We start from the raw sequence: 27,708 nt of genomic DNA, 5'->3' as shown, positions 1-27,708 counted from the left end.
AATAGTGTTTAGTTTGCACCTTTTCTCTCTTAAATTCCAGAATATCTCTTTCAATGTTTTGGAGGAATCTGCAGTTTCTGATGATGTACTTTCACCAGATGAGGAAGGAATCTGCTCGGGGAAGTATTTTACAGAGGCTGGTCTTGTAGGATTGATGGAGCAAGCTGCAGACCTGTTTTCAATGGTAATTATTGTCCCAGTTTTCTTGCTTTCTGAATTGCTGTCTTGTTGAATGCATGAAGGGCATTAGGGCCAAGTTAAGTGAGAATGGATGAAAATTTACTGCATGACTATTCAGTTTTATTTATAGACTTCACACAGAGGCATTTATTATTTGAGAAAAATGAGATTAAATGTGTTAGTAGAGATTATATTGGGTGCAGTATATATGAATGAATAAGTTCCCCCTAAGCTTTTCCCTTTTCAACCTTAACCCATGTCCTCTTGTTTGAATCTCACCCACCCTCATAGGAAAAAGTCTTATTTACATTTACTCTGTCAATCCCTTCATAATTTTAAATACCTCTATCAAATCACTCAAAATTCTTCTATAATGCTCCAAGGAATAAACTCTTAACCTGGTTAACCTTTCCCTATAACTCAGTCTCTGAAGTCCGGGAAACATCCTAGTAAATCTTCTCTGCACTCTCTCTATCTTATTGATATCCTTCCTGTAGTTAGGTGATCAAAACTGCACACTGTATAATGTCTTATAATGTCTTATACAGTTTTAACATAACATCCCAACTCCTGTACTCAATACTTTGATTTATAAAGGCCAATATGCCAAAAGCTTTCTTTACAACCCTATATACCTGCGACACCACATTCAGGGAATTATGCATCTGTATTCCCAGATCCCTCTGTTCTATCCCACTCCTCAGTGCCCTACCTTTTACTGTGTATGTCCTTTCTTGGTTTGTCCTTCCAAAATGCAACACCTCACACTTGTCTGCATTAAATTTCATCTGCCATTTTTCCAGCTGGTCCAGATCCCTCTGCTAGCTTTGAAAACCTTCTTCGCTGTCCACAACACCTTCAATCTTAGTGTCATCTGCAAATTTGCTAATCCAATTTACCACATATCATCCAGATCATTGATATAGATGACAAATAACAATGGTCTGAGTATCAATCCCTGAGGCACACCACTAGTCACAGGGCTCCAATCTGATATGCAATCATCCACCACTACTCTCTGGCTTCTCCCATCCAACCATTGTCAATCCAGTTCACTACTTCATCACGAATACCTAGCATTTGAACCTTCCTGACTAACGTCCCATGCGCAATCTTGTCAAAGGTCTTACTAAAGTCCATGTTGATAACATCTACAGCCTTTCCTTCATCAACTTTCCTTATAACCTCCTCATAAAACTCTATAAGATTGGTTAAACACTATCTTCCACACAGACTATCCCTAATCAGTTTCTGGCTATCCAAATAATTGTATATCTGATTTCTTAGAGTACCTTCCAGTAATTCACCTACTACTGACATCAGGCTCACCGGCTTATAATTTCCAGGGTTACATTTGGAGCCTATTTTAAATAATAGAACAATGTGAGCTACCCTCCAATCCTCTAGTACCACATCCATGGCTAAGGACATTTTAAATATTTCTGTCAGAACCCCTGCAATTTCTACACTAGCCTCCCTCAAGCCGGAGGGAATATCTTGTCAGGCCCTGGGGTCATCCACCCTTATTCGCTTTAAGACAGCAAGCACCACCTCTTTATATAGGTTCCATGACCTCACTGCTTGTTTTCCTTTATTTCCCATGACTCTCAGCCGATTTCCTGAGTGAATACTAAGGGGGGAAAACCATATAAGATCTCCCCCATCTCTTTTGGCTCCATGTAATGCTGACCACTCTGATCATCAAGGGGACCAATTTTGTCCCTTAATAGCCTTTTGCTCTTAATTTACCTGTAGAAATCCTTCGGATTTTCCTTCACATTGTCTGCCAAAGTGACCTCGTATCTTCTTTTAGCCTTCCAAATTTCTTTCTTGAGATTTTTTTCTTGCATTTTTTTTAATGCTTCTCAAGTGCTTTATTTTCTCTATGCTGCCTATACCATTTATACACTTTTCTCTTCTTCTGAACCAGATCTCCAATATCCCTCGAAAACCAAGGATCCCTGTACCTTCTAACCTTGCCTTTGATCCTGATAGGAACATACAAACTCTGTTCTCTCAAAATTTCACCTATGAAGGTCCTCCACTTACTTCGCACATCCTTGCTGCAAAACAATTTATCCCAGTCCACGCCTTCTAGATCTTATTTCCTCATATTTAGCCTTTATCCAATTTAGAATTTCAACCCGAGGCCCAAACCTGTCCTTCTCCATAATTAACGAAGCTAATGGCATTATGATTACTGGACCCAAAATGTTCCCCTACACATACTTCAGTCACCTGTTCTGCTTCGCTCCCTAATAGGAGATCGAGTATTGCATTCTCTAGTTGGTACCTCTATATATTGGTTTAAAAAGCTTTTTCTAATACATTTGACAATCTCCAAGCCATCCAGCCCTTTTACAGTATGGGAGTCCCAGTCAATATGTGGAAAATTAAAATGTCCTGCTATCACACCTCTGTTTTCTGCAGGTGTCTGCTATCTCTCTACAGATTTGCTCCTCCATTTCTCACTGACTATTCGGTGGTCTATAATACAACTCTGAGTGTTGTCATACCTTTCCCATTCCTCAGCTCCACCCATATAGTCTCAGTAGATGAGCCCTCCTGTCTGATCTGCCTGAGCAACGCTGCAATATTTTCACTGACGAACAATGCTGCTCCTCCCCCCATTCTATTGCATCTAAAACAATGGAAGCCCGAAACATTGAGATGCCAGTCCTGCCCCTCCTGCAACTAAGTTTCACTAATGACCACAATGTCATAATTCCACATGCCAATCCATGCTCTAAGCTAGTTTGCCTTTCCTACAATACTGCTTGCATTGAAATAGATGCACCTGGTAACATTTCCTCCATGTTTAACCTGTTGACTTCTAAAGGTGCATATAATTTTAACATAATCTTTTCCCACCTCCGCTCCCCATCTGTTCTGGCACTCTGGTTCCCTTCCTTCTGCAAATCTAGTTTAAACCCACCAGAGCAGCACTAGCAAACATTCCCGCAAGTATATTTGTCTCCCTCCAGTTCAGATGCAAACTGTCCCATTGGAACAGGTCCCACCTTCCCTGGAAGAAAGCCCAATGATCCAGAAACCTGAAGCTCTTACTCCTACACCATGTACTTAGCCACATGTTCAGCTCCAATTTCTAACCTCACCAGTACAAGACATGGGTAGAAATTCTGAGATCACTACCCTGGAGGTCCTTCTCGCTGAGCTCTCCCTGCAAGACCTCCCCACCCTTCCTACCCACATCATTGATCCCTACATAAACACGACATCTGGCTGCCTACCCTCCCACCTGAGAATGTCGTGAACTCGATCTGAGATATCTCAAACCCTGGCACCAGGGAGGCATGCCATCTAGGATACTCGATCTCCTTTACAGAACCTCTTATCTTTCCCCCAACTATGGAATCCCCTATCACTACCGCTCGCCTCTTTTCCTCCTTTCTTTCTTGGCCACAGGACCAGACTCAGTGCCAGAGACCTGATCTCAGTGGCATGTGCCTGGGAGGTCATCATTCTCAACGGTATCCAAAATGGTATACTTGTTATTCAGGGGAACACCCACACGGATGCCCTGCATTGCCTGCCTGTTCTCTTTGTCTCTCATGACTGTCCCCCTTCTATTCTCCTGCTGTTTCCTAGGTGTGATAGTGAATCACACCCTCTGCCTCCCGAATGATCCAGAGTTCATCCAACTCCAGCTCCAATTCCTTAACTCGAATTTTCAGGAGCTGCAGTTGGATGCACTTCTCACAGATGAAGTCATCAGCGATACTGCTGGCTTCTCTGACAACCTACATCCTGCATGAGGAGCATTCCCCTGCCTTAGCTACTATATCTATACTCTCTCTATCTTTTCCTCTATAACTCTCTCTATGTCTGTCTATCGCCACTGCTCCTTTTGGATTACTACCAGCTTCTGCTGGTAATATGGCTCCTGGGAGAGGTGAAAAACCAAAGAAAAAACTTGTGGCCAATTTCAGGAAAAGCTTTGGGGAATTCCTCCATGACTCCCTCATGGCAATCAAGCAGAGCTCCAGGAGATCACTGAAATTTGTGATACATTACCAACAAGACTTATTCCAATTCTAATTGCTAAAATATCAAAAATTGAGCATCCCTTCTCTGCTGCTCCTGCTGGGCTTCGCTGAGTCTGGCTCCTCACTGCTGCTCCTGCCAGGCCTTGCCTTGCTGAATCCAACCGCGATCTCGCTGGAACTCCTGCTTTCACCAGAAGGGTGGATAAGTTTCCTGGACCAGATGGATTTTATCCTTGGGTTGTGAAAGAAATAAAGGTAGAGATTGTGGAGGCAATGGTAATGATCTTTCAGGAATCTATAGATTCTGGTCTGGTTCTGGAGGACTGGAAAATCGAAAATGTCACCCCTCCATTCAAGAAGCAAGGGAAGCAGCGGAAAGGAAATTATAGGCTGGTTGGCCTGACTTCAGTGGTTGGGAAGATATTGGATTCGATTGTCAAGGATGAGGCTATGGAGTACGTGGAGGCACATGACAAAATAGGCCAAAGTCTGCATGGCTTCCTTAAGAGAAAATCTTGTTTTCACAAACCTATTGGAATTCTTTGAAGATGCAGGCCAGATAAAGGAGATGGAGTGGATGTTGTGTATTTGGATTTTCAAAAGGGTTTGTCAAGGTGCTGCACGTGAGGCTACTCAACAAGATAAGAGCCATGGTACAACAGGAAACATACATGTGTGGGTAGAGCATGGGCTGATTGGCAGGAAGCAGAGCCAGAATACAGGGATCATATTCTGGTTGTCTGCCAGTTGCTCGTGGTGGTCCACAGGGATCGGTGTTGGGGTTGCTTCTTTTTGTGTTTTATATTAATGATTTGGATTTCGGAATGAATGGCTTTGTGGCCAAGGTTGCAGATGATATATGAAAGGTAGGTGGAGGAGTAGGCTGTGTGGAAACAGGGAGCCCACAAAAGGACTTAGACAAATTAGTAGATGGGGCAGAGGAATGGCAAATGAAATACAATGTCAGAAGGTGTATGGTCATGCATTTTGATAGAAAATATAAATGGGCGGACTATTTTTTAATTGAGATGAAATTGAAAACACCCAGGTGCAAAGGGCCTGGAAGTCCACGTGCAGGATAGCCTGAAGGTAAATTTGCATGTTGAGTCAGCGGTGAAGAAGACAAATGAAATGTTGGCATTCATTTTAAAACGAATTGAATACAAGAGCAGGGATGTGATATTGAGGCTTTATAAGATACTGCTGAGACCTCGCATGGTGTGAGGAGTTTCGAGCTCATTTAAGAAAAGATGACTTTGGAGAGGGCTCAAAGGAGGTTCACAAGGATGTTTCTGGGAATGAAAGGGTCATCATAGGAGTGTTTGTTAGCTCTTGTCCTTTACTTATTGGAATTTTGGTGAATGAGGATGGATCCCATTGAAACATTTTGATTGTTGAAAGGTGTGGACAGAGTAGATAGACTGTTTACATCAACTTTAAAGGAAAGAACCTTTTCCTTCATCCATGTGTTGTATAAGAACTCACACATATGAATACAAGATGAAACATGGTGTCAGAAAAGGGATGAAGGAAATACTTTAAAAGGAAAAACCTAAAGTCAGTAACTGATCAGTAAAGAGCAACTAACAAAGTGAAAAATGGAAGGATTACACCACCAGTGAAACTTCAGCTGACAGGTAATGTGGCTGAAAACTGGAACAGATTTAAACAATGTTTTGTATTATATTTAGTGGCAGTTGGAGCTGATGAGAAAAGTGATAAAGTGAAAGCGTCAGTTTTCTTACATATCCTGGGTGATGAAGCCCTGGAGGTGTATAATAACTTCACATTTGCTGCTGAAGGAGACAAAATGAAATTCGAAAAAATAATGGAACAGTTTGAGGCATACTGCATACCTAAACATAACGTGATGTTTGAGAGGCAAATATTTTTCACGTGTGCAGAAAATGAAAGAAAGTATATTGATCATCATGTGACTTAATTTAGAAACAGAAGCAAAACGTGTGAATTTGGTGGAGTGACTGACTCGCCTATAAAAGACAGACTTGTGTGTGGTATTCCAGATACATCTAAGAGAAAGACTGCTAAGAGAGCAAAATCTAGACTTGAAAAAAGTCATAACACTCTGTAGGGCTACAGAAACTGTAAAATTGCAGGCAAAAGAGCTGTTCGGTAAAACTAGCTGCAACGTGGATGCAGTGAGCAAGAACGGACAAAACCTGCTGAACAAAAAGCATACCAAAGTGGAAAGAGAAGCGTGGCCAGCGAACAAAAATGAAAAGGACATTTGAAAGCCATGTCGTACACAACACCTACTAAAAAAGTGTCCAACATATGGTAAAACGTACAATATGTGCAACAAAAGCAACCATTATGCCCGTTGCTGTAGGGACCAAGTGCAATAAAGCAAGGTTCATGCAGTAGATGAAAGGGAGATAGAGGAATTCTATGTAGATACTGAAAATATAAAAGAAAACAAAGACTCGATGTTGAGATTAAAAGTGAATAACATATACATTTCAGTTAAATTGGATACTGGAGCACAAATTAATGTAATATCAGAGACTAATTTTAAGAAGATTAGACCCAGACGAAAGATGTATGGAACAAAAGTGAAGGTGTCAGGATATTCAGGTACTGATATACCAGTGCAAGGAGAATGCATAGTCAAAATGAAACGCAAGGACAGAGAGCATATGCTAGCATTCATCGTGGTACCAAAGGAAGTACAGGCCATACTAGGTTTAACAGCCTGTGAGAAACTAAACCTGGTAAAAAGAATCCTCGTTGTGGAAAGTGAAGGAGAGACAGTCTATGATGAACTGATGAAAGAGTACAATGACCTATTTCAGGGTCTAGGCTACCTTCCAGGAGAACACATCCAAATGGATAAACATGTGCCCCCGATAATACATGCATGCAGAAAAGTTCCATTTGCACTTCAAAAGCAACTAAAGGCAGAGTTGGACAGCCAATGGAGTGGATGAGTTCATCTATTGTGGACAAAAAGAATGGAAAGCTTAGAATTTTCCTGGATCCAAGAGATCTAAACAGAGCAATAAAGACAGCTTCCAACGCATGAAGAAATCATGTCACAGCTTTCAAATGCAAAGTTTTTTAACAAGTTAGATGCATCATCAGGATTTTGGCAGTTGAAATTAGATGAAGCAAGTTCAAGACTGTGCATGTTCAATAGTCTGTTTGCAGATAAAGATTCCTAAAGTTACCACAAAACTATCCATATGGTCTATGAGCACCTGGACGGAGTTGATACCTCAGTAAATGACATCATAGTCTGGGGAATCACGAGAATGGAGCTTGATGAGAGACTAAGGAAAGTTCTGGAAGCAACAAGGAAAGCAAACGAAGCTGAATAGAGAGAAATTCCAGTTTGGGTGACAGAACTAACATTTGTAGGAAATGCCAGTGAGGCCATTAGTCCAGATCCCAGAAAGGTGCCCACCATTGGGAACATGCCAAGGCCACAATGCAGAAAGGACATACAGAGGTTTAATAGAATGGTCAAATTTAAAGGTAAATTCATATCCGTGCTCTCAGAAAAGATGGCTCCATTGAGAAGACAAACAGAAAAGAACATTGAATGGGAGTGGAATCATGGGCATGAAAAGTCATGGAGGGAACAAAAGAAACTGTTCACAGAGGAACCAGTTCTGAGGTTTTGCGACCCATCAAGATACCATCAGACGCATCACAGAGTGGGCCCGGTGCAGTTCTTATGCAAAAATATGATGACTGGCAACCCATTGCATATGCATCATGCCCAATGATAGATGCGGAGACACAAAACGCTCAAATTGAAAAGGAACTGCTTAGCATCACATACGCCTGTGGAAGACTTCATCAGTTTGTGTCAGGACAAGCAGTCAATGTAGAGACTGACCATAAGCCCTTGATTACATTGTTTCAAAAGCCATTAAATGAATGTCCACTTAGAATACAAAGAATGATGATTAGGCTGCAACGCTATACACTGAATGTAGCGAACACTTCACGTAAGCTAATGTACAAGGCACACACGTTGTGTAGAGCTGTTGACATGAGAGAGCCCACAAACACCAAAATGGATGAAGATGTGAATGCCTTCGTGAACATGATCACAAATGCACTGCCCTTATCAGATGCAAAAATGGAGCTCATAAAGTCAGAGACAAACAGAGATGAAATACTGAGACAAATGAAAAAAACATCTTAGATAGATGGCCCAATATGAAGCAGGACTGCTCACCTGACGTTGCAGAGTACTGGAACTGCAGGGTGGAACTATCAGAGGTTGGGGACATCATCTACAAAGTCCCAAAGGGTCTGAGAATAGAGATGCTAAAAAGTATCCATGAAGGACATCTCAAAATGGAAAGGTGTAAGAAAAGAGAACAAGAGGTGATGTATTGCCCAAGGATCTACAATGATATAACAAATGAAGTGTCAAACTGTACAATATTCCGGAAATATCAAGCAAGCAATCCTGCAGAACCACTAAAGCCACACCCAGCACCATACATACCTTACCAGAAGGTAGGTGCTGAACTATTCATATGTCAAGGGAAGAACTATCTTGAAATTACAGACTATTACCCCATGTATCCAGAGGTGTGTAGAGTGAACATCACCACTGCAGATGCTGTAATAACAGGTATGAAAGCCATATTCTCCAGATATGGCATGGCAAGCAAGGTCTTCACAGACAATGAACCCCAGTTTTGCAATTCAAAGTTCTGACATTTTGCCAAAGACTGGGACTTTGTACATGCCACATCAAGTCTTTATTTTCCACAGTCCAATGGTCTAGTGTAAAAATCGGTTCAGACAGTGAACGGAGTTCTACCAGAGCATGCTAGTATACACACATTGCCGCTCAAGTGTGGTATGTCACCAGCCCAACTCTTTATGGGACACAGGCTAAGATCAAACCTACCCATTCAGGAGAACCTCTAAAAACAAAAGAGGGAGAGAAAGTGAGGATATTTAAAGAACAACAGAAAGAAAATCAAAAGTATTATTTTGACAGAGGAACAAAAAAACCTACCGGAACACTACAATGGTGTCCAAGTAAGGCTAAAAGACAAAACAAACATGGACTCAGAAGGGAATTGTCCTTAGTGAAGTCCAACTGTGACAGAGTATATAGATATGTTTTTGGGAAATAAATTGGGAAAGGTTTGTTAGAGTAGGTCACATAAATACACTTTAAAACACATTTTATTTGGAAAAACTGGAGCTCTGCCCAATGCTTGACATATCAGGGCCTCAGAGCTTTTGCAAGGGCTTTGAAGAGCGCTCAAGAGACTTCAGTAATAGATTGTTGTTTACAAAAGGCAACAGATGAAAGGGCATGTCGGAGCCACTGCTGTCTGGAAGAGGGTCATGTCATTTTGGAGCAGAGGGAGTCAAGCAGGCTTTCTCTCAGAGAGAGAGAGAGAGAGAGAGATCACTTGTACAGTATTACAGCCAGCAGACAGCAGCAGGGACTAGAACAGGACAAGCTCGTAAGCTTGTAAAATGTCCCATTTTGGATTATGGCCTGGTCAAAGCCCTTGTGGTTCATGCAAGAGGAGAGGACTGGCTGTCTAATGTTTCACTTGGAATAAGAGAAACAGAAAGAAAAAGGTTATCATCTGGAGAACCCTGAAGGGGCAAGTTTCATCAACAAGACACTGAAGTGGCTGATTAAAAAGAAACAACAAATCTCTCTGAAAACCGACAAGAACCTGAGTGGTAACCATTTACCTTTCAAGCACCAAAGCCTGGTGAACTTTATAAATGTTAAATTCTGTGCACAGTATAAGAATTGCCTGCAACCAGTGAACTTGGAGGAATGAGAAGTGAGATTGAACTATGAACCAATGAACTTTTCTGAACTTACATACACATTACATAGATGTTCACTTAGAATTAGAAGGGGGTTAAGTAAGTTAAAGTTTGATTTTATTTTCATGTTTAAAGATAATTAAAAACAACTTTTGTTTAAGTAACCATTTGTCTTGGTGAATATCTATTGCTGCTGGGTTTTGGGGTCCTCTGGGCTCGTATCACAACTAAGACCATATGCCATTCAGACAGAGGAAGCTGTTGTTCTGCGAAGAAATAGTCAAGATCTTCAAATGGGATCAGCCACAGTAGGAAAGACAGATACCGTTGAACAACCTGAAGACACAGCTGAGAAAGACATCGTCTGAGGCAACAACTCAGGTTCAAGGACAATCAATGAGGAGATCGTCAAGACACATGAATCCTCCTGCGAGACTCATTGAGCAAATTTAAAGACTCCTGTAAAAGAATGAAGTAGTGCTATCTTATTTGCTCTTCAAGTTTTAGTGTAGGTAAATGTGAAGACACAAAACAAGTTTAAAAAATGTTAACATTGTTGATAATAATGAAAATGTAAGTTCCTGGTGTTAAAGTTAAAATTGCAGAGTTACACAAAGAAAACATGTTAGTTAAAAGTAAGCTACTTTTGTTTTAAGAAAGGGAGATGCAATGATTGTGATCGTGGTTGGATTTGCTACTAGCAAGGTCTTAAGGATATAGTTCCTGTTTGAATATACTTGGCTGCCAGCAGGGGCTGAGACAGAAGAAGAGACTGCTGTATAAGAGATCTTTAATGGAGGCCTGCACTTCCATGGCATGCCTCATGGGCTGTTTACATCAAATTATAGTAAAGAACCTTTTCCTTCATGTGTTGTACAAGATGAAACCATTTCCTTGCGTCTCCTGAAATCTGAGAGCCATGCACTCAGGTTTGGTGCCATTAGAAGCTATGGGAAAATATCTCTGGCATTTCAACTGGATAACAGATGTGGATTGAGCCTTTTGTAATTTAAGAAAAGCTCGTTCTGGCCTTGAACAGTTATGCACTATTGAGCTCTTTTAGTGATATTTTAATTTGGCAACAAAAACCTTTGAAGAAAGTTTGTGTGTCAGGTTGACTGTTTGGCCTGGCAACACAGTATTTGTATATCATTATGCAATATTAAATGTGCAGTTTGATTCAGTTCTTTCTCTCTCGCAATCTATGGAACTCTTTGTTGGCTTTGCATCATTTTAATATAACATTGAACAAATACTGGCAGGATCCTTGCTGTGAATGTTTTATGTCCTTGCAGCTGGTTATTGATCAGGTATCATCTAATTTAAATTTTTATTACATTTTCAAATCTTTCTGCAGATCTTTCCTTTGCTATTGTTATCATCCATCTCTTTTGGTGAACAGTCATCTTTCAAACTGTGCTGTTGTTCATAATTTAGATACATATAATCCAGGAGTCAAATGGAGAACCTAACAACAGATCCTTGGGCATTTTATATATGTTTTGAGTCCTTCCAGAGAACAATGACAGCACAGAAAGAGGCTATATAGCTAATGTGAGCTCTCATCCATTTCCCTGCCCCTTTACTCCTTGCCTAAAAATCCCCTTTGAAAGCAACAGTTGAATTCCCCTCAACCAATACCACTGGCTGAATAAAGATGTTTTTCCAAGTAATATTTGGTTCTTACCAATCACGTTAATTCTGTTCCCTGGTTTTGATGGGATCACTTTCCACAAACTCTCTTCATAGCTTTGTGACTTTATGTATCTCTATCAGATCCCCTTGCAACCACAGACATCCTAATGGAATCTGTACTACAGATATTTGTTTCACAGATAATGTACTTTTTTTCACTGCACCTCTTTGCAACTGTTGAGTAGTGAATGAATAGCTATCTTTGGTAGCCCAATAGGTTATCAGTTCATGAGAACCAAATTTAGATTTGTCACTAATAATTAGGTTCAAAAGTTTTTCCTACCCTCTCTTTCTATAACTGAGCTACACCGTTAAATCCAGTGACAGCTAACAGAGACATAATGCTGGAAGAAACTTGTCAGAACCTCTTAACACAAGAAAGCATTCCCTGTGAAATCATGACTTGGGTGTACTTTATTGTATATTATGTAAAGCTAATTTTTCTCTTGGTATTATGAATAATTTCAAATAACAGGCTGGGATGTACGAAGCCGTGAATGAAGTTTACAAAGTTCTAATTCCAATCCACGAGGCTAATCGTGATGCAAAGAAACTGGCTGCTATTCATGGTAGACTTCAAGATGCATTCAGCAAAATAGTTCATCAGGTAATTAATATAATTTTCATTTAAATTTAAATTTAAAAATTTTGACAAATATCATTGTGAATATTTGATTGAGGTAAGTTCAATACAAAGAAAGCTATTTCAATTCAGTTTTCCTCTTGAAATTGGTATAATTGAAAATGTGTATGTGGAAGTATATGCTTAAAATTGTAAGTGCACACTTTTCTTTTTACACATGTGATCCCAAATTTACAGGGATTTGTCTGTTGTGTGACTATTTGACATGATTCTACTTTCTGTTATACAGAGCACTGGCTGGGAGGTAGGTGTCATTTCAGTTGATGTTGGAGCACTAATGTTTATTCTAAGACACATGAGAATGCTTTGCCCATGTGTGCTGCCTGTGGGTATTCTGTTGTTCTCAAGTCATGAAATCATTTCTTTTGAACTCAGAATTACTTATTTTTTATGCTGTGGTCATGTGAAATGCTTTCAGATTGAACAGATCTCACAGATTCTGTAGATGTCATAAACATTTTCTCACTAATGAAGAGTCCTCTGAATGATTCACCTCCATTATCACTAGCTTTTAATTGTTTCACAGACATCTTGTCTCTCACTGCTGCTGGCAGTAAGATTTTTATTTTTCCAATTTCTGATTTATACATTTTTTTTCTCAATGCATTTATTAATTGTTCACAAATCACACATTGCAACATTGCATGATAAAGTATCTTTCTTGCCTGTTTGCTTGTCCATTTATGTTCACTCTTACTTTTTTACTTTCTAAACCATTTACTTTGTGGTGTGATGAATATGTTAATCCCCTTACACAGATGTTGCCTGCTGTGCTGTGCTGTTTGAGTGGATTTGATGGCTGTTGTCTTTTTTTAAATTTACTTTTATTGTTGGAATTTATTGTTTTTTTTGTTTCAAAGATCCCAGCCCTGATTAAAATAATTTATGTTTTCTCCCCCCCCCCCCCCTCCCTTTTGCTCGTCCTGGCGCTGGCCCCTTCTTTCCACTTTTATTACTTTCCTATTGTGGTAAGTTTTGCACTTTGTTGATCTATTGCAATAACTGATGCAATCTCTGACCAGTACTTGTAAGGCGAAGGAAATTATATTTGCTGTCAATCACATATTTTAAAAAATTTCTTCTCTGGGCACTTTGTCTTGCATCCCACATACTGTATTTGTTATGTTGAAATCATTTGTGTTCTGTATGAATAAATATTCTAATAATGCTGAAACATTCACTCCTATAAGCTGACATTTCAAAAATTTTTTATAGTTATTGTTAATTTTAATAAAGGGTGTGACTAACAACTCTTCCCCAGGATCAACAATTTAGCTGCTTCCTCTCGATTTTACATCGATTACTTGTTCACTCTAATGGTCCAACAGTAGCAAAACCCTGCAAATTATCACAGAGCTTTCTATTGCATAATTAATTCTCACAGAATGGTTACAATAAAGAAGACTATCAAATCCATACTTCCAGTCTATCAGTTCCACTCCCACTGTCTCTCCCGAGATTCTTTCCTTCTGTATATTTATCTATTCTCTTCTGTATCCCCCTTTCCAGGAGGCAAGCGCATTCCAGCTTCTAATCTCTCATTGCAGAGAAAGGTTCTTCCTACCATTCGATTTGGTTCTTTTACCAATAACCTTCATTTTAGGTTTTCTTGATTCTCTCTTTCTCTTCTTGGTTGATACCATTCATGATTTTAAATACTTTTATCAGATTCTGACACAACCTCCTCACTTCTTTGGGGAACAGCACCAAGGTTCTCCATTATGTCCACAAAACAAATTTTTCTTCCCAGAAATTGAGGTAATTTTTACGTGCTCTGAAGTGTTCACACATTTCATAATGTTCGGCCCACAACCAGATAGAATACTCCAAAGGTTCATGATTTTAATCTTGAACGGACCTCTCATCAATAAAATGATGCTGCTTTTACACGATTTTTAACTGAACTATTTCTCTGTAACATCTGTAAAGTGAAAAAAAAATGCACCTTCTTTTATATTTAAGAATGGGAAGGCTTGCCTGGATAGCACACAAAACAAAAGTTATCATTGTATCTCAGTGCATATGACAATAATTCAATTCAGTCTACTTCTCTTTTTATGAAGCCCACATTCTGAACTTTGCCACCCACTTTCGAAGAATGATGCATGTATATTCCCAGATCTCTCCCTGTGCCTCTAGTTTATATCTTTTCATTCTTCTGAAGAGTATAATTCCATCCTTCCCAGCAGTAAATTTAACTTGCTATCTGCCCATTTCCATCAACCTTTCTATAATCTCTACAGTTTGAAACTCTCTGGCCTGGTATTCTGTGGTCTGGCAACTCCCAAGGATCTGCATTCATTGAATCTATAGTACATATCTGTAATTCTTCCAAGATCTAAAATTAATTAAGGTCAGTATTATCTGTAGTGAATAAACCTATCAATACAATTTTTGGAATCTCAATTGACAGCATTTCCAACTCAAGGAAACTTTGAATTACAGATAGTTCTCAAAAATCCTTCTGTAAGGTGAGGATTATATGTACTTAAAAATAACAGTTCTCCCACTGAGAGTAAGATGATTAGGGACATTTTCTGTGGTCCATGCAGTTGATGTTGTGTATTTGGAATTTCAGAAGCCCCTTGACAAGGTGCCACACATGAGGCTACTTAACAAGAGCCCATGGCAAAACAGGAAACATGGGTAGAGCTGATTGGGAGGAAGCAGAGAGTTGGAATACAAGGATCATATTCTGATTGGCTGCCAGTTGCCAGTGGCGTTCCACAGGGGTTGGTGTTAGGGTTGCTTCTTTTTATGTTGTATATTAATGATTTGGATTATGGAATTAATGGTTTTGTGGATGATATGAAGGTAGGTGGAGGAGCAGGTAGTGTTGAGGTAATACAGTGGCTGCAGAAGGACGGACAGATTAGGAGAATAGGCAGAGAAGTGGGAAATGAAATATTTGGGAAAATGTACAGTCATGCACTTTTTTAGAAAAAATAAACAGATGGATTTTTTTTAAATGGTGAGAAAATTAAAATTACCCAGCTGCAAAGGGACCTGGAAGTTCTCATGCACGATAGCTTGAAGGCAAATGCAATTCTGGTATTCATTTCAAGAGGAATGTGATCGTGAGGCTTTAGAAGTCACTGGTGAGACCTCACTTGGAGTATTGTGAGCAGTTTTGGGCTCCTCAGTTAAGAAAAGATGTGCTGAAGTTGGAGAAGGTTCAAAGGAGATTCATTGGGATGATTCTGAGAATGTAAGGAGGAGATTTTCCACAGCTCTTGGCCTGTATTCATTTGAATTTAGGCGAATGAGGAGCGATCTCATTGAAATATTTCAAATGTTGAAAGGAATGGACAGAGTAGATGTAGAAAGGTTGTGTCCCATGGTGGAAGAATTTAGGACAAGAGGGCACATCAGGTTTGAAGGGTTAGACAGAAACGCGTCGCAGTTTCTTCAGCCAAAGGGTGGTAAATCTGTAGAATTTGTTGCCACAGCCGGTTGGTCATTGGATGTATTTAAGACAGAGATTGTGTAGCGACTCACTAGAGGCTTAATTGAACCAGCACAGGAGGTTCCAAGTGACGTCATCACATCAGTGGACTGTTTTGAGTAAACAACTTTTACTGAACTTCATTTTCTCATTCTTAATTTCACACTGTGACACAGTTGCTACATTGGTGTCCCTATATCACACCCAAAGGCCCAGGAACCATGAGTACTGGTGATGAGGGCACACGTTCCCCTGGACAAGCATGACTCCATGACAATGGGTACAGCAACTGGCAGCATAACAGCCTACTCTACGTCTTGGACGAAGTCTCCCAGCGCAAATTTCTAGTCAACATGGGTGCAGAGGTTAGTGCTCTTCTTCCTTCGAGCTTTAACACCCGTAGCAGGAGCGCAGGTCCAGCACTCACTGCAGTGAATAACAGTTCGATTCGTACGTACGGCACCCGAACTATACCCCTGAAATTCAGCAACAATAAGTTCACATGGAAGTTCATTCTTGCTGCTGTGTCCCGGCCGTTGCTGGGTGTCGACTTCCTCATTCACTGATGGTAGGCTTAAAAGGGCGTAGGTTGGTGAACATCACAACGTTCCAGACTTTCTGCTTTGGAAAAGCCAAACTACCCACCAAACACCTAGACGCTGTGGAGTACTCGAATAATGAATTTGCCAAACTTCTTGTGGGATTTCTGGACATTGTCACTCCTCAGTTCGCCACTCCCACACCCAAACATGGAGTCACACACCACATCCCCTCACCAAAGGACCTCCTCTACAAGCCCAAGCCTGGTGCCAGCCGTCCTACAAGATGCACTTGCAAAACAAGAGTTTCACAAAATAGAGGAACTTGGAATCATACGCAGGTCTACATATGGTTCACAAAGCCACAGGAGGCTGGAGACCTTGCAGGGATTACAGGCATCTCAGCATCGCTACCACTGCAGGCCACTACCCTGTGCCCCATATACAGGGCTTTACAGCTAATCTTCATGGGTCCAGGATATTTTCTAAAATTGACTTGGTGTGTGGGTACTCCTGTAAACCCGGAGGATGTGCCCAAGACCACCATCATAACACCATTTTTGAGAATGCTTTTTGGGCTCAAAAATGCTGCACAAATATTCCAGTGATTGATGGACACAGTGGGGCGTGGCATGGACTTCCTTTTCATATGCTTGGATAACGTACTCATCGCCACCCACTCCCACAAAGAGCACCTTCAGCATCTGTGTTAACTCTGCCACTGTCTACATGAGTTTGGGCTAACTGTGAACCCTGCCAAGTGTAAATTTGAACAGTCCTCTATTGAGTTCTTGGGACATCAGATCAGTAGCCGGGATGTCGTTCCATTGCTTTGCAAAGTGGAAGCCATCCTCCAATTTGCGAGGCATGATACCATCAAAGGGTTCCAGGAATTTGTGGGGATAGTTGATTTCTATTGTCACTTCCTACCGTTTGCAGCTCATGTTATGAAACCCTCTTCAACCTTATGTCCAGCGATGCCAAAGAACCTGAGTAGACAAAGGAGATGACAGTAGCGTTCCACCAGACCAAAGACACCCTAGCAAAGGCAATATTGCTGGTCCAACCAGAAATGGATGCACCAACTGCCTTGACAATAGATGCATCTGATGCGGCAGTAGGCAGGGTCTTGGAACAGTACACCAATGGACAATGGAAGCCTCTAGCGTTTTTTAGTAGGCACCCCCGCCTTCTGGAAATGAAATACAGCACATTTGATAGGGAACTGCTGGCGCTGTACCTAGCAGTCAGACACTTCTGCTAATTTTTGGAAGGCAGGGAGTACACAGTTTTTACTGGCCAAATGCCGCTAACGTTTGCCTTTGCGAAGGCATCTGACCCCTGCTCAGCCCACCAGCAATGCCACCTATCTTGCTTATCTGAGTTTTCAACTAGAATTAAACATATCTCTGGTAAGAGTAATATGGTGGCTGGTGCCTTGTCCCACTCCTCTATTCAAGCAGTACGTGCCCACTCTATGGATGTAGATTACATAGCGTTTGCCAAAGCTCAGTACCAGGACGATGAACTCCTGACTTTTAAAACTGCTGTCACAAGCCTGCAACTCGAGGATGTAGCCTTTGGGCCGCAAGGCACCATTCTCCTGTACAACGTTTCCATGGGTCAGCCTCCCACTATTGTCCCTGCTGTGTGGAGACACTGCGTTTTCGATGCCATTCACAGACTGTCCTGCCCCTCAATTTGAGCAATGGCTGAGAAGTTTGTATGTCATGGACTCAAAAAGCAGGTCACGTACTGGGCAAAGATGTGCACGGACTGTCAATCTGCAAAAGTGCAAAGGCATGTGAAGGCGCCATAGTGCAGATTCGACCATGTGCATGTCAACATTGTCGGCGCACTTCTGGTGGCATGCGGGTTAAGGCACTTGTTAATGGTCATTGACATTTCACTATGTGGCTGAAGGCAGTTTCTATGACAGACTCATCGACCGATTCATGTGCCAGAGCTTTTATTTCTGCCTGGGTATCTCGGTTCAGCCTACCCACACATGTCACCTCCGACAGAGGCCCACAATTTTTGCACTCTGGGAATGTAGGGCCACCACATAACCACAGTCAAATGACCTGGTCGAGCAGTTCCATAGGCACATGAAGGCTGCACTGATGGCCAGCATCCAGGGACCTGATTGGGCGGATGAGCTGCCCTTGATCCTCCTGGGAATAAGTACGGCACCCAAGGAGGATCTCAACTCCTCATCAGTTGAGTTGGTTTATGCATCCCCGCTCGTTGTACCTGGGGAGTTCTTGCCCGCAGAACATGGACAAGAGGTGTCACTGGCTGTAGTTTTAGGCAGAATGCGAGAGCAGCTTGGAAAATTGGCGCCAGTTCCCACGTCAAGGCATGGAACAATGACACCCTTCATTCCAAAGGAACTCCGGGACTGTGAATTTGTGTTTTTGTGTAGACGTGTATGACGGCCCCTTCTGAATGCTATGAAACAATCGTACAACATGTGTACTGGACATTAGGGGGCATCCAGAGATATTTATGATTGACTGACTAAAGCCCGCACATATTGACCTTTTTCGCCCTTGCCACGACCCCCAATTCGAAGGCACAGAAGACCGCCCAAGAGACTGTAATGGCACCAGAGATTTTGTCTCCTTTCGCTGGTTGGGGGGGGGTGCATGTAACGGCTCATCGGAGGCTTAATTGAGCCAGCTTAGGAGGTTCCGAGTGACGTCATGACATCACAATGCGATAACGTCATTTGGAGCGTGTGGGGTTTTAAAAAGCTGCAGGTGACTGAGAAAATAATTTTTACTGATTTTCAACTCAACCACATCTGATCATTTGCTCGTTCTTCATTTTGCACTGCAACACATTTGCTACAATTGATAAGTTCTTGATTAGCCAGGGCATCAAAGGTTATGGAAAAAAGGCTGGGCAGTGGCGCTGAGTGGGGAATATGGATCAGCTCCATGATTGAATAGTGGGGCAGAATAGGCTATTTCTGCTCTGATGTGTTGTGGTCCAGCACCAATCACGTCCCAAGGGTGCAGGATTGTAGTTTCAACCTACATCACTATCTTCCTCACAAGTAACTACACTTCCAAGTTTTATATCATCTGAAACTTTTTAAGTTCCATACCCAAGTCCAGATGACTGACATTTTAAGAAAAACACTGATCTCACACTGACCCCTAGGAAACTATATTGTACATTTCTGTTTAGCCTGAAAACCCTTTCTCTATTATTCTTAAAACAATGTTTTATCAATGCTTCATTTATTCCAGTGCCATCAAACCTGCCAAGACTTATTATGCATCACTTCATCCACCTTTAGGAAATCCTTGTACAGTAAACCCCCAGTATTTGGCACCTATGGTTGATGCTGGATAAGTGAATTTGCCAGTTGCTTGAGATTGAGTGTTGCATGGATTGGCAAACTGACTGCTGGGGTTGCCATTTTTAAAGTTTTGTATTTTTTACTTATTTATTTTCCACAATTTTTTTTTTTGCTGGTTGCTATAGGCTGCTGGTTGCTGAATTCCAGATAACAGGAATTTTACTGAATGCCTTTCCCTCATTGAGTCTCCCTAATTATTGTTAGATCTCTGTTACTGCCTTGATCTGTAAATGTATCTTTGCTCAATTTTAATTCGATAATGAGTGAACCGTAAAATTCAAGCTTGATTTTCCAGTTGAATGCTAGCCAGTGTACCCGATGTATGTTATCCCTGATGGAACAGAACCAAGCTTTATTTGCAAAGTCATGTCAGTTGAAAGCTTAGGCAGTTTCTCATGCAGTGAACAAAACAAAAGTTCGAGGGACTCAGTAGATCAGGTAGTATCTATGGAAAAAAATGGGCAATCAGTTATCCGGGTGGGGGCCCACTGGTTTCTTATTCCATCCCACATGCCCAGCAGGGTATTCCATCTGAGAAAAGGAAAGCACTGCTGGATCACTTCCTGTAGCTGTTGTCCAGAAAGCCACGAAGTCTACAGTGATGCTTTCTGAATATCTCACCATGCTAAATGAGGTTTACCATCTGTGACATAATTCATCTGACCTGAAGGGAGCTTGGTGCCAAGCTCAATGCTTGCTTTCTCAAAGTACACTTTAAAATGGGCAACATTCTGGATACCAGAGGACATTCAGGTGAGAAAAGTAGGAACAGTTCCCAGACAAACAGTACCTCTCTTTGACAAGACATAAGGAAATAGGACCAAGGATAAATAACTTAACCTATCAAGCCTCACTCCATTTTCAATGTGATCATTGCTGATCTACCCAAGGCCTCATCTCCTCCTCTGTGCAACTCCCCATAGTTCCCTAATGTTTTTGCAAAATGTGCCTGCTTCTTCTTTCAAGATCAAGTTTATTATACACACACACGTTAAATATATAAATATTATGGGATAATTTGCTTAGTTACAGGATACTATTCATCAATCTCATCTGATGAAGCTATTTTCCAGCCAGGCAGTTTTGTACCTCCTCCTTGATGGTAGTGGGTCAAAGATACTGCGTGCTGGTTGGAAACTTTGAGCCCTGTTTAGACAATGCTCCTGTTAAATGTCATCAGAAGAGGAAAGGAAGATCCCAGTGATATTCTCAGCCATTTTGGTGATCCTCTGTATTGATGTCCAGTCTGATGCTTTGCAGCTACCATACCACAAAATTATATAGCTAGATAAGACACTCTGAATTGCGCTCCTGTATAATGTTATCAAGGTGGAGCTGATAGCCTTGCTCTCCTTAGGAAGAGTAAATGCTGCTGTGTCTCTTAACTAAATAGGAGGTGTTATGGGTCAAGGATAGGTCATCCTTTAAATGCATACCAAGGAACTTTATGCTATCCACTCTCTCCACAATGTGTAATGGAGAGTGGTCAGTCTTCTTTCTCCTGAAGACCACAATCATCTCCTTTGTCTTGTCCACGTCAAGATTCATTTTTTTGTTCTCTCACTATTTTACAAGCCACCCAACTTACTCTCGACAAACCGACATCATTATTCTTGACGAGGCCATCTACTGTTGTATCATTTGCAAACTTGATCATTCTGTTAGAACTGAATCAAGTAGTGCAGATACAGAACCCCAAATCATCTAGCCTGCACAGTCTCCAGGGTAGAGAAATCCCAAATACTACTTCTCTCTGTAAGAAGCATCTCTGATTGCCCCTAATCTTATAATTTGATTGTTTTTTTTAAACTGATCCACTGGCTTTGAATGATTTTTGGTTGATCTTCTAGTTCTCTGCTTTATATATTCTAAATTTTGGTCATTTGGGGAATATTTCAATTTTCATTCTTTTAGATGACTGAGAATGGCTTTGTATTTCTCCATATGAAACACTGCTTGCTATACTTTTGCCCACTCTTTTAATCTGCTATTCATCTGTAACATTTATATCACTTGCTGCTTTACTTCCATCATCCTAGTTTATTGATAAATATGGTGAAAATTTGACACTTCAGAACATCTCCCTGGAGAACATTGTGTGTAATATCCCATCATTCAGAATGTACATCCTCTATTCCCATCTCCTGGATCAATTTCCAGGACCAGTCAAACTTGGCACAGTCTTACCTTTTTCTAATAGTCTCTTGGGCTTTCTATAAGTCCATATAAACACCATATTTATGTGTTTAGCTAAGACTTCAGAAAATTCCTCAATCAGACATGACTTAACTGTAATGAAGCCATACTTATGGTTTTGTGTAAATGCAGGTTTTAAAAATGTTTAGAAAAAGTAATCCTTTGATTTTTTTTTTAAATTTAATGCTTTATATTTTGCAATTGGGAGTGAATATTGCATGAATTTATGTTAAACCACCTCAGCTTTATCTCCTACATGTTGCACTTTCTGCATTCTTAAAGAAATTATTTTGTGCGTGGTCATTCTTCTGGCATTAGTTTGTGGTTGATCCACACATTGCCCTTTCCGCTTCTGTGTAGACTTTCCATATGTTGCAAACACATAGGAAATATTTCAATATGCCTCAATTACATAGAGCAAAACAAACAAAAGAAAATTCACAGAGAAATGCATATATAACAGTACAGATAGGGAGGGCAAGTTTTAGCTCTGCAGTATTTTCAAATTAAGTGCATGGATACTGTTGTCATATCTATAAGTTCCCTAATAACTACCAGAAATGACAAGAGCCAAAGTAGGGAACAGCCTGCATGCTGGCTCTGAGTCTACAGCCTCGGTGAGAAATATTTCTGTCTCTACCAACTGTTCAGAGACAAATTTCTAGATTTCTTCCATATTCTGATAAAGGCAAAATCCTCTAATCCATTTATGATTTATTTTAAATCCATGTCTCTAGTTTAGATCTCTGTTTTGTCCTTCCTTTCAACTATATGATAGAGACATGTTCAGAGGAGCATTTTGTCCAGAGATGGGGAATATTGGGCAAAGTTTCTTTAAAGGGTTTATGCTTTTTTTTTTTCAGACAGCATATATAAATACACTGAAAAATTGTAGCAACATAGAACATTACAACATTAAAGCAATTACAAAGAATGTAGGCAAAAAAATTCCAAAATTATAAAACATGTATTTTAATTTTCATTCTTTTCAAAATTGCACCACCCTTCAGTCATCATATACAATCGAAGTAACTTATTAACATCTTAAAGGAATTTTGTTGTCAATTAATGATTAACAGTATGTTTACTTCATGTTCTCAAGACATGTTTGTATGAATTGTTTTTATCATTGTCTCTCAATTAAACCTGCCCAAAGTGTTCTGTACATTGTATTTTAGTTTCATTATGAAGGTATTTCTTATATATGTAATGAAGAGAATGACAGATTTCATCAAATGTTAGTTTGAGTTGTTGAAGTCTTTGCATCTTGGAAATGTATGGTTTGCACATTAGTATCCAACACAATCTGGCCAAGTCTTTCAAATGTAAATATCAACCAGGATCAAATTCTTGCAATATCTGTCCACATGATAGATATCTTGGGAAAACACAATTGTCACGATTTAACAAAAGAATTGAAAAGTGTTTGATTATTTATATCATTATAAATACTAAAAAGTTGCCTTTGAGATTTCTTGGATGCAGACAAGAAGGGTCTTTAATCTGTAGTAAGTTTTACCTAAATCAAGGCAACAAAAAAAAGGTGCATTTTTTAAAAACAAAAGCCATCAGTGCTTCCAGGACATAGAGGATAGGGAGAGCAGAAAAACACTACTGGTAGACGACGTCCATTTCTACTCATTGGCTATAATCACAGAATTAGGGATCATTCATGATGATTTCACAGTTAAATATCATAGTGGCATATTCTCACTCTACCTATTAGAGTGGCCACATAAAGGCAAGGAACCTGTTTTGCAACTGATGAAAATAAATCATGTTATAGCTCAGTGCCTTCATAAAGATTGTAGAAGGGATAAATATATTTTTCCAAACACCCAACAACTTGATTTGGAAAGGATTGTACTTGATTTGTAACAAAAGGTCCTTCATTTAAAGTATAAAAAGGCCACAATAGTGGTCAAAATTTGTACAGTTTTACCAAATTAAATGCTGAGTTGTAGATGATTTGAGTAGTAAAATGTAGAAATATCAATGTCAACACTGCATCAAAATAAGACAGAATGAAAATGTGGCTTCCTGCCAGATTAAAAGAAAAATGTGGGGGTATTTTTCTTATGTAAAAATGAAATTCTCATTCTATGCTTTTCTGCTTACGTGTCTTACAAAGAAAAATTGCACTGGTTTCACTTACAACTTGCTGGAATAAACAATAGCAAATACCTCCGAGGTGGTAATGAGGGCATATTGTGATAGATCATCATGGTTAATTTAATTTGTGGGTAATTGAAAAATATTTCATTTATTTCTTTTCAAATCAAAGAATAGTTAGGTATTAAGTTTAAATAGATGCAGCAGGACAAACTGGAGGCAGTAGGCTTGATTAGTTTTTCTCATTTTATGTTTCAATAAAATCAGAATCTGTGCTTCTAATGTATCTGGTCTCTCCAATATAATTATAAAAATTACTTCTCCTCTAGGATGGTAAGAGAATGTTTGGTACCTATTTCCGTGTTGGCTTCTATGGGTCCAGGTTTGGTGACCTGGATGAACAAGAATTTGTTTATAAAGAACCTGCCATTACAAAACTGGCTGAAATCTCTCATCGGCTTGAGGTATTCTATGACAACGTTGGGATAATTGATATGTCTGCAAAATTAGCCAGTTTGAATCCTTTGTTAAAATATTTTATTTTAGAAATATAGCCAGTTATCTATAGAATTGTTGATGGGGAAGCAAGAACTGATGAAGTTCCTGGATCCTGTCTGATTAGAGGTTAGAGGATAATTGGATTGGAACACAGAAATGTGATGGTGCTGGAGTAATAAAGCAAACAGACTGTGTGAAGGGATAGGTAAAATGAAGTTTAGAAGCAAGGAAGAAGACTTGAAAGGTGAGAGAACATGAAGGTGATGAGTGGGAGGAGGTGGTAAAGTTGGACAACATGAAAGGATTGAACATTTTAGAAGGCCAGAGAAGGGGAGGTGGTAAATAAACTTGAAGGACAAGGAAGTTGACATTAAATTGCTGCCTAAAATAAAAACTTGCACATTATTAGTACGTTCAAAAAGAGTGCTGCAGGTTGGGTAAAGCTGGTATAGGGAAAACTTTTGGCTGTGCATCCTTTAGGAGTGTAAACAGACCATGTCATATAATAAATAATGAACAACGGACAATTGGCAGCGAATAAGCAGGAGACTTTTGTCAGCCTAGTGCTTTCTTGAGCAAAGTGCTGGATACATTGATGAGTCCTTAATTGTGACTTTAGTTCTGTCTTCACTAAAGAAAACAAATAATCTTCAGGAAATAATAGGAGACCGAGGATCTAATGTGAGGAAAGGACTAAAGGAAATAAATGTAAATCGAGAGGTTGTGTTAGATAAATTGAAGGGATTAAAGGCAGATAAATTCCCAGGGCCAGATAGTCTGTTTCAAAGAGAGCTTAAGGAAGTAGCCCAAGAAATAGTAAATGCATTAGTGATAATTTTTCAAAACTCTTTAGATTCTGGATTAGTTCCTGAGGATTGGAGGGTGGCAAATATAACCCCACTTTTGAAGAAGGGAAGGGAGAGAGAAAACTGGAAACTACAGATCAGTTAGCCTGACATCGATAGTGGCAAAAATGCCCGAGTCAGTTATTAGAGATGCGATTGCAGCACTTTTAGAAAGTAGTGGTATTATCAGACAGAGTCAGCATGGTTTTATGAAGGGAAAATCATGTCTGACGAATCTAACAGAATTTTTTGAGGGTGTAACTAGTAGAGGGAATAGGGGAGAATCAGTGGATGAGGTATATCTGGACTTTCAGAAGGCTTTTGATAAGGTCCCGTACAATAGATTAGTGTACAAACTTAAAGCACACTGTATAGCAGATATGGTATTGAGGTGGATTGAAACTTGGTTGACAGACCGGAAGCAAAGAGTAGGAATAAACGGGTTCTTTTCAGAATGGCAGCCAGTGACAAGTGGGGTACTGCAACGCTCAGTGCTGGGACAACAGTTATTTACAATATATATTAATGAATTAGATGAGAGAATATAAAGCACCATCTCTTAAGTTCGCAGACAACATGAAGCTGGTTGGCAGGGTTAGCTGTGTAGAGGATGCAGGGTGACTTGAACAAGTCAGGTGAGTGGGCAGATGCAATATAATGTAGATAAATGTGAGGTTATCCACTTTGGAGGCAAGGAGAGAATATTATTTCCTAAATGGTGTCCATTTAGGAAAAGGAGAGATGCAACGAGACCTGGGTGTCACTGTGCACCAGTCATTGAAAGTGAGCATGCATGGACAACAAGCAGTGAGGAAAGTGAATGGTATGTTGGCATTCAAAGCAAGAGGGTTCAAGTACAGGAGCAGATGTTCTACTGCAGCTGTACAGGGCCTTGGTGAGACCACACCTAAAGTATTGTGTACAGTTTTGGTCTCTTTATCTGAGGAAAGACATCCTTGCCATAGAGGGAGTGCAAAGAAGGCTCACTAGATTGATACCAGGGATGGCAGAAAGGCTAGATCAACTAAGCTTATATTCACTGGAATTTAGAAGATTGAGGGGGGAATCTTATAAAATTCTTATGGGATTGGGCAGGTTAGATGCAGGAAGGTTGTTCCCAATGTTGGGAAAAACCAAAACCAGGGGTCACAGTTTAAGGATAAGGACTGGGATGAGACAAAAAAATTATCTCAGAGAGTGGTGAATCTGTGGAATTCTCTGCCACAGGAAGTAGTTGAAGCTGGTTCTTTATCTATATTTAAGAGGGAGTTAGATTTGACCCTTGTGGCCAAGGGGATCGGGGGTATGGGGGGAAGGCAGGTACTGAGTAGACGGTCAGCCATGATCAAAATTAATGGCAGTGTAGGCTTAAAGGGCCAAATGGCCTACTCCTGTACCTATTTTATATGTTTCTATGACCTTGATGGGCAATAGCAAAGATATGGTTCTCAACTAGCATGATGTTTATGGAATTATCCTAGAAGAGGTAATGGAGCATCAGAGCTCAGCATGTGACTGGATGTTATTGGAAGTCAGGGAAATCAAATACTTGCTTGCCAGCTATATTAACCCTATTCACTTAGGGGATTTTGCTAAGTTGCATGATTTGAGATGCCAGTTGAAAGTACAGTATACTTAAATCAGAATGGTGTCCTTTGCTGGCAAAAGAAATAGAAAAACATCTCAAAGATGTCTGAAGCACTTAAAGTATTTAAAAAAAAAACTGAAACAAAACATGAATCACAATTTACATCGAAGTTTGTGCCTCAGGACAGGGTAGTCAAGTTTGAAGAGAAAGATATGAATTTGCTACCCAATTGTTTTTGGCTGGAGAATAACTAATTTTTCAAACTAAATATATGTATGATAGAATGGAATTTTTTTTGGTAACATTAGTTCAATAGCAAAATGTTTCTGTTGGAAAGGCAGTTCCAATGCCACCTTTTACCATAATTGGTACTGCAAATAAATAGCAACTTTTTTCCATATTTGCAAGTATTTTGTAAAAGAATCCTGCACCCCACATATAAATAACAAATGCATTTTCTTTTGGATTAGGCATTTTATGGTGAACGGTTTGGTGAGGATGTTGTAGAAGTTATCAAAGACTCCAATCCAGTGGACAAATGCAGACTGGATCCTAATAGGGTAAAAATATTTTAATATTATGACTGTATGGAGTATTTTAAGGTTCTCTCTCAAGAAGTTCTGCTCTTTTTTTAAGAACATATTGACTTCTGAATGCAGCTAGTGAGGAGTGTCTGGTTGTTTGATTTTCACAAAACATTCATTCCTTTCTAATCTTCCTATCTCATTTGTTAAAGCCAGTTAGAGTCAGATAGTTGGAGGATTGATTATGTAGTAATGTTTTTTAACAAGTAAACGGTTAAA

The 27,708-nt window shown here is 40.0% G+C and overlaps 1 protein-coding gene across 13 annotated transcripts in view; it reads left to right on the top strand.

The window, feature by feature from the left end:
- Positions 1–27,708, top strand: part of dock7 (dedicator of cytokinesis 7) — a 310,961-nt gene that overhangs the window by 252,049 nt on the left and 31,204 nt on the right. For 7 of the 13 annotated variants that reach the window (XR_011357731.1, XR_011357730.1, XM_069938284.1 and 4 more), the window contains 5 exons: positions 41–184; positions 12,145–12,276; positions 12,542–12,556; positions 24,313–24,438; positions 27,376–27,465. Coding sequence is in view for 11 of the 13 variants with exons in the window: in XM_069938284.1 (XP_069794385.1) it covers positions 41–184; positions 12,145–12,276; positions 12,542–12,556; positions 24,313–24,438; positions 27,376–27,465 (507 nt within the window). In the remaining 2 variants the exon portion in view is untranslated. Of the gene's footprint in view, positions 1–40; positions 185–12,144; positions 12,277–12,541; positions 12,557–15,933; positions 16,115–24,303; positions 24,439–27,375; positions 27,466–27,708 lie in introns of those variants that run through there. The other 6 variants (XM_069938276.1, XM_069938283.1, XM_069938281.1 and 3 more) reach the window with 3 other exon arrangements.

The sequence above is a fragment of the Narcine bancroftii genome, chromosome 5 (genome assembly GCF_036971445.1).
Source record: "Narcine bancroftii isolate sNarBan1 chromosome 5, sNarBan1.hap1, whole genome shotgun sequence".
NCBI classification, from domain to species: domain Eukaryota; kingdom Metazoa; phylum Chordata; class Chondrichthyes; order Torpediniformes; family Narcinidae; genus Narcine; species Narcine bancroftii.
This window is presented reverse-complemented; position numbering and strand designations above follow the sequence as displayed.